General features: G+C 39.3%; 1 protein-coding gene across 1 annotated transcript in view; it reads left to right on the top strand.

Moving 5' to 3' along the window:
• The first annotated feature begins 355 nt into the window (after positions 1 to 355).
• Positions 356 to 13324, top strand: part of asic1b (acid-sensing (proton-gated) ion channel 1b) — a 306597-nt gene continuing 293628 nt past the window's right edge. Inside the window, exon 1 of the mRNA XM_079807345.1 lies at positions 356 to 1665. Within this exon, the coding sequence (XP_079663471.1) occupies positions 1301 to 1665 (365 nt within the window). The 5' untranslated portion in view covers positions 356 to 1300. The remainder of the gene's footprint in view (positions 1666 to 13324) is intronic.

Raw genomic sequence — 13324 nt, 5'->3', positions numbered from 1 at the left:
GCAATATTAATGCGAAAAATGAATAATAATAAATTAATTAAACAACTAATACATTAATAAAACTAACATTTTTTTGTTTTAATGTGAATTAAAACTAAATTTGAATTATTTTAGTGTCTGAAATAACATAAAATACAACATTTACAAGGTAGATGAAAAAGAAATAGCCTATAAAAAGAGTGATATTAAAGAAGAAAATGTCAAATGTTTATAAAATTATAATAAAACCTCCACAATAAAACATATTTGATGTCTAATGATATATAAATATAATAACCATCAATACCGAAATGTCTCGGTCTCGCTCTCTCCCTCTCTTTTAAGAAACAGTCCGGTCATATAGACAGTGATGCTCAGACAGACAGTAGAGCACTTGGATGGAGGCTTCGTCGCAGTGTGCAGCGTTCATTCCTGACGTGTCTGTCTACATCCAAACCAACCCACAGGACTGGACGGACGGGGACTATATAACTTACGACCCGACACTCACTTTGTCTGCTACGGATACGCATGTCGTGCTGCATTAATTAAAGAGGGGGACATTTTAGCGATGCCAGCATCCAGAGAGCATCTTTGTTGCCGTTGCCAGCGCGCGTGGTGAAGTTGGATTGCGGATCGCTTATTGTGTCGAGCTGGAAACACGAGCCGAGCCGTTTTGACACCGCGGATGTGTGTTGTGAATTAATGTGAAGACATTCTCTTTACGTCGAGCGACGCGTTTCTGTTGTCTATAACACCTTGTAGGGATGCGTGTAAAGAAATGACAGTAGTTAGAAGGCGAAGCGTTCTCGTCACGCTTGTTTTTATGTAAATTGCGCCGATTCGACTGGAGGACACGGACAATGAATTGATACTCTCGCAACTACTGAGTTATTTCATTGAAGATCCCGAGGACTTCGGAGCTACCCTATCTGTAACCATTCGTATTATTGGTTGAGTTCTTGAAACTGTTCTTTTATCGCTAATTTGAGTAGTCTAAATGTGCTGATATCTAACGTCACAGGGTTTATTCAAGTCAGATATGTTATTTGATATGATCCTGAGTACATCTTAGATCATCAAACGTCATTTTAGATCGGATAGAAGTAGGTTAAAATTGCACTTTACAGTGCAGAAACTTGCTGGAACGCTGGATGACCATCGTGAAGATGTTGCATGGATGGTTGTAACTGCTTTCTGTCTACCAGGTTCATCTATGCACGTGCATATGACGACCAATTGACCATCTGAGGGCGTGAACTTCCTCCAACCTAAATATATGCCCCTGCTTCATTCAGAGATTTTCTAAACTTCAAGAACCATGGATATTAAAACCGAGTCTGATGATAACCTGGACTGCGAGCGGCCCGCACCCATTGAAGTTTTCGCCAGCAGGTCCACGCTCCATGGCATCTCACACATGTTCAGTTACGAGCGCCAGTGCATCAAACGATGCCTCTGGATCCTGTTTTTCATGGGATCATTCTCGGTCCTGGTGCTTGTTTGCGCTGACCGCATCAAGTTTTACTTTCAGTATCCTCATGTCACCAAGCTGGACGAGATCGCAGCACCAATGATGGCGTTTCCTGCCATCACCTTCTGCAACCTGAACTCTTTCCGCTTCGGCCGCGTGACGCGCAACGACCTGTACCACGCGGGCGAGCTTCTCGCGCTTTTAAACGGCAGGTGAGTTATGGTTCCTGTAAAACATTTTAAATTGAGACATTTGTAAGAAAATGACAGATTTTACCTCAGAATTGTTTGTCTTTTGAGACAAACAATTCGTAAGGCTAACTTGGATGTGCGTCGTTGTTGTTGTTGGAGAATATGCTACTTCACTACATCCCTATGTTTTAGAACAATGTTGAAAGAAAGTTTGAAAGCAACATTGGTTATGGTTAGCTTATAATAAAAGGTCACATTACATTAAATTATTTTCAATGTTCGTTGTTGCTGTCAATTTTTTATGTGACATATCACACCTGTCAAAGGCGAGAAGTTTCAAAATTCAGTTCAGAGGACATCATAACATTTGTTATTTCTCAGAAGCTCGCAAATTCTAACAGAATATTACACAGTGAAGCTAGAGTTGTCATTATTATGAATTCTTGTTGAAACTTTAGTCCCTTATTTGAGCTTTTCACTAACTTTTCTATTGTAGTTATGAAGACCAAGAAATTGTAAGTTCAAGGGCAGGCTAACTATACTTTAAAGTGATTGAAGGGTATATTTTGAATATGCAACGTTTAAAGAATCATATATTTGTGAATTAGGGTTGTGGTTCCATCATATTTGATAGTGTTTGTCTCAACGCTTATAGAATGTCTGAGAAATAACTTTTAAGAAACCATTTTTGCTCTTGTTTACATCTTTGCAACTCCATTTTAAGCTGATTTTCTGAGGATGATGGCTTTGTAAAACATTCATGTTTTTCATTGAGGAGGTTAAATGTTATATTTGCAATGTTACACATCAACTATACAGAAGGTTTTGAAAAGCTATCAAACTGAAAAGATCTCTTGTTGTTGACGGAGACAAATTATATCCGTTTTATCTCAAGGTTTGAGTCAGTATGATTTTCTGAAGTCTGGCTATTGTGTGTCAGAATTTGACTGTTATCATACACTCTGCTGCATACAATCTGTGTTTTAGCTGTAATGGGAGTTGAAAATGTATAAGCTGTAAACATTCTGCCTCATTGTAAATGAAAGAAGCGTTGTCAAGAGCTTTGCCCGTCTGTAAATGAAAAATGATTCCATCCCCTCAGGTGTTGAAAGCCCCAACGAGGGCTGAAGTGAATCATCATTGATTCGATGTAACTGATCACACCATGTGTTGTGCTTGTGGCGAACGTGCAGCCATTAGAGAAGCAGAAGTTCTCAGAGTTTGGATTCTTCTCTCAGGACTGTGATTGTCACGCTGCGGTCGGAGCCCATCCAGAACTCATCGAACACATCAGTGTCTCTATTGGCAGTACAATCTGTCTCATCGCTTTTCAATACCAACACATTTGGAAGGAATGAATAATTGACGTCGGTTTGGATTTTCGTTGAAAAGTCACGCTCGACTAATATTCGCTTTGCTAGTTTACTTTTTGGACGTATTTGAAGGCTTTCTGGTGTGATGTTTATCCTTGAATAAACAGCTTGTATGTCATTGGCATATTGAAACAACATGCCTGTACTTTGACGTTTTGGTTTGGTCTGTTAACATAAGCATTTAGAGGTCTAAAATGAGCCATGTTTGGGGTCAAAGTAAACACAAGGAGGCAAGAAGGAGTTTCTTGGTAAATTTCAGCACAGTTGTTGAGCTGTTTTGTGGATCCTTATTGAGATCTTTTTCTCAGAAGAAACATTTGAAAGTGTTTAGCAAACATCTCCAGTTGCTCCCCATTTAACCTCACTGCTGACTAGGGGAAACATCTGAAAGATTTTTCTTTTATCCTGAAGTGATTTCAGTGTTAGTTGAGGGAATTATATGGCATTTGAAGAACATTTTGAAGCACTTGGCTGTTCACATCTTTTCCTCTACAAAGGCATTGCTAAGGAAATATGACTACAGATGGCTCATAGCAACCAATCGGGAACCAAATCGCCATGGGAACTGTGAGAGCATCTAGGCAAAGTTTCCACTACTAACTCCTCACTTACGAACACAGCCAACAATGTTCCTTAATGACCAATTTGCATGCTATCTTTCCTAAACTGTATGCAAAATTACAGTAAGTGAAATCCAAATCATAGTACGTTGAATACAGTGGAGCTGCTTTTTTGAGCTAATATTATCCACTTTTTTTCTATTTAAGTTGCAGTCAAATGGTGAAGAATGTAAAGTATATAACCTTTTAAGGCAGTGAATTTAGCTGGATTCTAATGCTTGCATACAAATGCAAACCAAAAAATCTAAAAACCTAAAATTCGGCCCTGGCAAACCCAGCCCATCCGGCCCATGAGTTCCTTGTGAATGTTTTTGCTGGGGTTAGGGCCTTAAATTGGAGTACATAAATAAAACTAGGACAGGGACAAATAATGATGGATATGATTGAATGTACTGCAGATAACAAACTTAATATTGCACTTTTGTCACACAGAAATGCACTTTGAGCTAGGATGCAGTAAAGTAAACATACTGCTATTAAATTCTGTCATCATTTACTCACTCTCATGTCGTTCCAAACCTGTATGACTTTCTCTCTTCCGTGAAACACAAAAGAAGATATTTTGAAGAATGCTGGCAACCAAACCATAGGCTACCATTGAATATTGTATGGACAAAAAAAAAAAAAACAGACTCAAGTGATTTTCTTTTATGTTACACAGAAAGAAATTCATTCAGGTTTAGAATGACATTAGGGTGAGTAAAAATCATATTTTTGGGTTGAACTACCCCTTTAAAAAGGTTAACACCTAATTTATGCAAGACACTGATATGATATATATCTTTCATGAGGTTCTCATTGAAATAACATTTAGTTAAATTTCAATCAATCGATTTAAAAGTTCATAAAACATTTAAAGAGAAAAAAAGCTTTGTCCTTAATTCATGGGATGCAGGCTTTAAAGCTGTTTTGTTGAACTATCCTTTAAGGTAATTTAACCAAGTTTAACTGTAGGCTAGTTTCATTTAACTGTAAGAGCATGGTAGTCACAGGTAAAGCCATGCTCCTCATTACCATGGTATATGGTTTCTAAAATAAATAAAGAATAATAAACTATTGAATTTGTAATAAAACAATGTAGAAAATATGAAAACAGCCTCTATAAAAGTGATTTATATTGCGCAATATTTAATGTAAGTAATAATAGCAACATTTTTAATAAATACATTTCTGCCAAAATACCATATTTCTTCACTGTTAGTAGCTGCAAGGTGGTTGTGCTGTGACAAGTTTGTAGTTGTGTGTATTGCCGTTTTCCCAAAGTGCGTCGGCCCACCGGGAAAATGCCAGGTATGCCAGATTACCAGTCCAGCCCTGAAAGGCCCTGTTTACACCTGGTGTTAAGATGAGTTTTGGTCGATCAGATCAAAGGTAGACCGTGGAGACACATTCCCATTTACACCTGGTTTTTTAAATCGTCTCTTTTGACCACTTTCAACCACTTCTGTCCTGATTTCTTTGAGGGGAAGGTCTATGGGTGGGTAAATGTATGGGTTTTTTCAGATCTTTCGATCTAATGGACGAAATAAGCTCACGCAATTTACATTTGAACGTGACTGGAGACGACGGAAAAACACAGAGAACAGCAGCTTTTGTTTCTGCTCTTGACAAGACCACACAGAACACTGTTAGTGTGTGTTAGAAATCAGGAATGGCGAGAGAACATTGTGCTTGGTACGTCTTTCATCTTCAAACCATAAAAACACACACAAGCATGTATATATTTAAGAAAAAAATATTATTTTTATATATAAAACATTTATATTTATATATATTATAGATTATATAAATAGTATATACATGCAAATATTTCTTAAATATATACATGAATGTGTGTGTATTTATATATAAATAATAATTAACAGAGCACACACACATATATTATGTAAACACAAACTTTTATATTGGATGCGATTAATCGCAATTAATCTTTTGACAGCCCTAATAAATAGCTACATTTACATGTCCACCTTTTGTTTCAATCGGAATAAATTCATCCCGCTTGATGAATCCAAATGTAGTGTTTATATGAACGCTAAAGAAAGCAATCAGGTTGATGTGTGCGTTTATATGTCACAAGCTTCAAATCTAATTGATTGTTTTTACATGCCACACACTATTGCTGCTTTTCTTTGTTTTAAAGAGCAGTCATAGGATGTGTTCACACTTGGCATGTTTGGTTGGATAAAAATGAACCCTGGTGCGATTGCTCTGTTAGTTTGTTTCTTTTGAATAAGCTGAATGCTGCCGCCTGAACCAAACAAGTGGACCGAGACGGCTGAAAAGATGGGTCTCAGTCTGCTTCCAAACAGACTCTAGTGCGGTTCGACTGAAATATAAACGCAACACGCACCAAAGACATGTAAACTAACCAAAAATGGAATATGATGTCACAAGATGCGATCCTAAAAAGGCCAAAATGCTCAAGCACAACTGTTTTTTCTCATCATAGTCGCAATGTTACCCATCACACTTCGGTACAGGCATCAGAACCGGGTCTCCTCGCAGCAGATCTTCCTTTGTGTGTGTGACGGAGGGATTCTTGCCGCTGTTTTGACTCCTTTACAAATTTTATAAGCTCTTCATGAGTTCTCAGCTGGTCAAAATACCACCATATGTAGGCTACGCACATACATTGAGCACATTTATCATTTATAACACAGCATTGTTTTGTATGTTCGGTAAGTTCCATCTCAAAATCCGTCCAATCAGATTGTGAACATATCTCTGTGCTTTTAGGCTTGGTGTTAAAATGCCAATTTGAACGCTAAGTGGACCAGGACCTTTTTTTTTGTTCCGAACCAAGTGAACCGATCTACAAATGTGAACACACCCATAATATTTATCTATTTCGGTTCATAATTAGGAGGTGACAAACACATGAAGCCGTGTGCCATGTTGCTTTTATTTATCAAACAGTAAAAATGCCTCTTCCTGCGCCCAAAGCAAGGCGCCTGTGGATGAGTCTGATGCAAGGACTGGTGGGACGTTGTCCTGCTCCACTTCACAAACGATGAGTGGGAAGAGAATTTTAGAATGACACAAGTCATTTATGACACTTCATTCTACAACAACTGCTTGTTCTGTGTGTCATGCGTCATTACACAATTCATTGCACATGCACAGAACTTTCCAGTTTTGGTTTTCAATCTGATCAAGCGTTTACACGTCCTCTCGATTGGATTAGAAAAGGTTTAAACCAAAAACTAAAATTGTAATCAGATTTGGCCAATTCATTGATGTGGTTACGATTGTGCTACCTGACTGATTACAATGGGATTATTATGGTCCATGTAAACTGAGCTAATGTAATGAAGTCACAGTATATCCCAATACATTACAATCTACTCTCTCGTTACTTGTAAAGTGTGTATTTTCGTTCACAAGTATGCGAATTGGGATGCAACTAGCCTAAGCTGCGATATTCATGCCATTGTTTGAAGATCTAACAGTGCTCTTGATGTGGACTCGAGTAAGATGCAGTGACAGCTCAGGCCGATAGTTATCGTGGCATGACAGGCAGAACTTTCCTGCTTTATTCTCTCTGGGATTCATTAGCAGATGTCATGCCGGCTCCATTGAGTCTATTAGAGAAGCTTCACTGACGATCACTTCACATTCACAAGCAAAGCAAAAGTGATGCTCTTAAATTTAATATGCCCTGAGCCCACCGCACTTTAGTCTGTCACATCTGAGCAGCATTATATGTTAATGATTGCAGATACGCTTTACATAAGAGTAGAGTATCTATCTCCCCCGACCTTTTAATTGTCTGCTTGGTGATATACATTTTTGTATGAGTAGTAATTATTAAGGGTAATCGTTAAGGCTGTGTTTGTTTCTGTGTTCGGTGGGTTTGACACGTGTTTCAGTTTCCTGTGTTCCTTGTACATTTGGTTATCATATGCACCTGTTATCAGGCCCCGGATTAAAGGGTTAGTTCACCCAAAAATGAAAATTGTCATTAATTACTCACCCTCATGTCGTTCGACACCCGTAAGACCTCCGTTCATCTTTGGAACACAAATGAAGATATTTGTGTTGAAAGCTGATGGCTGAGAAAGGCTTCAGACAGGCCTCCATTGGCATTCAGTACATTTACACTACCAAGACCCATAAAAGGCACTTAAAACGTTGTTACAAAGTCCATCTCACCACAGTGGCTCTACAATAATTTTACGATGCGACGACAATAGTTTTTGTGCGCAAAAAAAATAATCAAAATAACACCTTTATCCAACTTGTTCTTTTCTTCTGTGTGTGCCTCCACGAGTCGTTACCGTGTGTGCCTCGACGACGCATGCGCGAGAATAAGACGCAGATCCGGCGTTCGGACACATGACCCAGAAGCGATTTGTTTACAAGCAGAGGAAGACGCGCGTATCTAAGCTGTTGAATTCTACATTGATCGTGCTTTAGGTCTCGGCGTAGTTCTCAAAATGGGGTTAAAGTGTGCATTTCATGGATTCCCGAACCCCGGCGCTACGTCATATTCTCGCGCATGCGTCGTCGAGGCACACACGGAAGACAAGAAGAGGTTGAATAAAGTCTTTATTTTGATTTTTTTTTGCGCACAAAAACTATTGTCGTCGCATCATAAAATTATTGTAGAGTCACTGTGGTGAGATGGACTTTTTAAGTGCCTTTTATGGGTCTTGGGAGTGTAAATTTACTGAATGCCAATGGAGGCCTTTCTCAGCCATCAGCTTTCAACACAAATATCTTCATTTGTGTTCTGAAGATGAACGGAGGTCTTACGGGTGTCGAACGACGTGAGGGTGAGTAATTAATGATAATTTTCATTTTTGGGTGAACTAACCCTTTAAGAATTTAGAGGCCCCTGGGCACAATGTCTTTCAACCTGGCCCCCAACCTAGAAGTGAAATAGACGCGTGTTCAAGGCGCTCCAGGAGAAATATGTCATAAAACACCACTCTGCCTATTTTCATTTTCATTAAATATATATATTAATCATTAATAGCCACACAAATGTGGCCCAGGCAACTCCTACATTATCTTCACTGCATGTATATTTAAATATCCTTAAAAAATAAAGTTATGAAACTTCTTTGCCCTCATTCAAAACGATTTGGCAGACAACAAATTATAGATTCATGACACCAAAGATCGCCCGTTAGAGCTACACAAGATGCACCACTACAGGACATCAGAGCCAGCAGCAAACGTCAGAAGGACTAGCCGAGGAAAGGCTGCTCTCGCTGGGGTTAATGAGCGCTGAGTGCCCGGTGATCGCCTGGATCTCACAACTCCAAAAACGCAAGATTACTTTTTTTGAAAGACGCTCTCTTTTTAAATAAACCACACATTTGAGCTTTAAACAACTACATTCTCACCTGAAAGAGTCTTAAAACTACATTTTGTGACACAATAGTAGTATTTTTTAATCAACGCATCTATTGCGCCGCAGGACCTCCAGACGCGCGTCAACCCGCCTTTCCATTGACTTAACATTGAAATCACTCGCTCCTGACGCTCTATTCGCCTTTGGTGTGAACGCAGCATAACAGTAGTATGCAAGTGAGAAACGGAATTAAAAAAAAGTCATCAAATTTAAAATAACATTGGATAATCTTCATTGTAAAATTAAACACAAGTTACTCAAGTTAATCAGTCAAGAGTAGTAAGTGATCGTTTATCTTTTTGTAGTTTGAAAAACATTAAACTAGAGAGTGGCACATTTATTCGGCTGCTGTCACTTTAAGACCTGACGCACGCATGGATCCAAAAGACTGTTCCTGTTACACATTCTTCCTGAACTGTGTTTACGCTAATACTCACCAAGATGGGCATTGCAACATTATTATGTATTTGGCCATTAATAAGCTGGGAAAAGGAGCTCATTTTTGCACTTGTATGCCAGAGGCGGCTTTATTACTGTATGTGTGCGCTTCAGATGTGAGCGTGAAATCTGCGAGAATGAGAAGAAATATGTGCAATCCTGCACGAAAAGTCAGACCTGTCACCAACACTATTTAACCGGAGTGAATGAGAGGAGGCGGGTGCAAGAAAGCGCAGCTGGTATCGATACTGTAGAAAGGAGTATTGGTATCGTTTCAGATATTTCAGTATCGATACATATCGAAATATCGATATTTTTGGCAACACTAATTTGAAGACTGCGCGGACTGTTACATGCTTTCCACACTTGCGCTTGACCAATTATATCATTCTGTTGAGATTTTGAAAAATGTCAGCGTGCTTTTTATTGGTTACACATGGTGTCATTATCTGAAGGCAGCTGTCTTTTTGCACTAAATATAGTGCAAATAGCAATAGATGCTTTTGACACCAAGTGAAAATTGCGATATATTCTATTTACTAAATAAAAGTAGCAGTTCTTTGCAATAAGTGCAAAATAATTAGATAGTTAGATGCTATTTACTTATAAACAGTGGCAGATACTATTTGCACCTCAGTATTGTTGTGCATTAACAGGATGCAATAATAACAGTGTAAATGACTATATTAAGATTATTCAATGGATGTTGTCTTATTGGTACAATAAAGCTCTTAGTACACCTACCCTTAACCCTAATTGATAAACATTATTATTCATTATTCATTATTATTGAAAATAAATGCCTTTCTGATCTGATATGTGATGGGAAAAGAGAGAGTGAATTCGGCAGTTTCGAACTTGGGTCGAAAGAGTCAAAAGTTACTTTCAGGCGCCACACTCCCTACGCCACTGTAGACATTAAGTGGCACACGTCTTTTTTCCTTTCTTCCTTTGCTAATAAGACAGTCTATTTACACAAATAGACACTCTGTTATCGGCAATGAAAAAAAAAAGGGCCCCAAGTGCTCATGGGCCCCTGGGCCCGTGCCCATAATGGCCATTGGATAATCTGGCCTTGCCTGTTATTCATTTCGTTGATTGGTTTGTGTATTTAAGCTCTGTGTTTCTTTCAGTTCATTGTCCTCGTCTCATTTATTCAGTTGTTCTGTTCATGTTGATTATCAAGAGTGTTCTCAGCATTTTCACTCACTTGAGAGAGCATTTTGGCTGTGCAGCAATTTTCAACTGTTGACGTTGTACAAGCAGAATGTGGCGGTTGGTCTGTGTTGTGTTTGTCCCGCCCCTCCTCCCCTCTGATTGGACGGCTGGGTGAAAAGTGACCGTGATGAGCGCTCCTAAAGTTGAACATGCTTCAACTCTCGGCGACCGGTAAAAAACGTTACGCTCATGCCGTTCTTAAAACGCAGCGCTCCCATTGAAAACAATTGGATACGCCAGGCAGCCGCGTAAAAAAAAAAAGCTTTGGTGGACACGTCTATTTTACTGTTACACATGCGTTTAACTCTTTACGGTCACTGAAAACATAACTGACTGCGTTTATGTGAATACTCGCCAAGACGTGCGTGACTGTTAAAGCGCAATAAGTTGCAAAAAATAACAAAATTTAGTACTGAGAGGCGGCTTTATGTGAGCACACTTACTTACGCACAAAATCTGTGGGAAAGAGTAAAATTATGCGCAATACGCACAAACCCACACCGAAATTCAAGCCCTGTAACAGCAACAATATTCATCCGGGGCAAATGAAACGAGTGAGGGGAGGCGGGTTTGTGTGTCACTCGCTGTTGAAGATATGAGAGAGAGAAAGAGCAGCTGTATCGTGTGTCTATTCTGCGGGAAATGAGTATTAGAATTGTTTCAGATATAACACTACATTGCACATAGTTTATTATTTCATATGCCGTTTTAAAAGACTACGATTGAAAAAGTGGCTGGGAGGAGTGACTGCGTTACACACCACTGCTGAAATACACACTCATTTGGCAGGTTGACTGTTGTTAATGTCAAGCTCTGTTTATGTTTATAAAATCTTAACTTGACAATTAGATTCTGTCGTTTGCTCATCTTTGACCGTAATGAGCGTAATAGTGATGCTGTATTTATTAATAAGCGGTGCAGTGTATAGTAAGGTCATGTGATTACTGCAATTATCATCTAATTGCAGCTATTTTGAAACATTTGTCTCTCTGCATACTATAAAAATGTTTTATAGAGTAGGAGCCATTGCAGTGCAGTGTGCTGTATTGTAGTTGACATGTGACCTGGAAGAGTCGGGATTTCAGTGAGTGACATTTGGATCATCTAAGTCTCGTCAGTTCTCTTCTCATCTCATTTTAAAATCTTTTAAAGACACCGTCTCATCTTGAAAGAGCGTTGGATCTTTGTCATCTTCATAAGGCTGTGATGAGATCAGTTGATCTGTGTTTCTTTCAGATTTTGTCTCTGTTTCCGACGTGTCTTTTTGGTGAGGGTAAACGCCCAGAGCAGTTCAATTTGTTTATTTAATTGTTTGCTGACACACAATTAACTAACATCTAAGTTAATTTCTGCTTATTTTATTGCTAAATCAGTTCTATTCTTTCCACATGCCAAGTGGAATATTTAACAGGTGAATGCTTAATGCTGACGGCCTTGATGGAGCAGCTTTGAATATTGAAAAGTTCTTAGAATAAAAGGGTATGAGAATATGTGAAATGACTTTGAGCGTGCAGAGACAGAAAGTGGACAGATCGCATGTTAAAGCTTCAGAGAAAGTCGGAGGTCTTTAAGACCCTAATAATTCTCTATTCAAGTACGTGAGTGCAAATGCTTTTAGCTACGCTAGCTCAAATGCAAATCATGTAGTGTTTTGAAATTTATTACAATGCAATTTGTAACTCAACTCAAGTTCGTTTTCATTATCATAAACAACTTCCTCTACAGTCGGTTTTCTTTTTTTGAGCTCAACTACTGCCATGATAGAGCAATAGTTTGTTCAGTTAACAGTCTTACATACACACACACACAAAAATTGGTTCTTCAGTGGTTCTTTGGGGTGGTTGAGGTGCTATATAGCACCGTTACCGTATAAAGAACCTTTTAAGTCCAGTATGGTTCTTCAGCGGTTCTTTGGGGAGGTTGAGGTGCTATATAGCACCGCTACTGTATAAAGAACCTGTCAAGCCCAGTGTGGTTCTACAGCGGTTCTTTGGGGAGGTTGAGGTGCTATATAGCACCGCTACTGTATAAAGAACCCGTTAAGCCCAGTATGGTTCTTCAGCGGTTCTTTGGGGAGGTTGAGGTGCTATATAGCACCGCTACTGTATAAAGAACCTGTCAAGCCCAGTGTGGTTCTTCAGCGGTTCTTTGGGGAGGTTGAGGTGCTATATAGCACCGCTACTGTATAAAGAACCCGTTAAGCCCAGTGTGGTTCTTCAGCGGTTCTTTGGGGTGGTTGAGGTGCTATATAGCACCGCTACCATATAAAGAACCTGTTAAGCCCAGTGTGGTTCTTTGGGGTGGTTGAGGTGCTATATAGCACCGCTACCGTATAAAGAACCTGTCAAGCCCAGTGTGGTTCTTAAACGGTTCTTTGGGGAGGTTGAGGTGCTATATAGCACCGCCACCGTATAAAGAATCAGTTAAGCCCAGTGTGGTTCTTTGGGGTGGTTGAGGTGCTATATAGCACCGCTACCATATAAAGAACCAGTTAAGCCCAGTGTGGTTCTTTGGGGTGGTTGAGGTGCTATATAGCACCGCTACCATATAAAGAACCTGTTAAGCCCAGTGTGGTTCTTTGGGGTGGTTGAGGTGCTATATAGCACCGCTACTGTATAAAGAACCTGTCAAGCCCAGTGTGGTTCTTCAGCGGTTCTTTGGGGAGGTTG

This window comes from Gobio gobio, assembly GCF_949357685.1.
Source record: "Gobio gobio genome assembly, chromosome: 24".
Lineage (NCBI taxonomy): Eukaryota > Metazoa > Chordata > Actinopteri > Cypriniformes > Gobionidae > Gobio > Gobio gobio.
The sequence above is the reverse complement of the archived record's forward strand: the minus strand, read 5'-3'. Positions and strand labels throughout refer to the sequence as shown.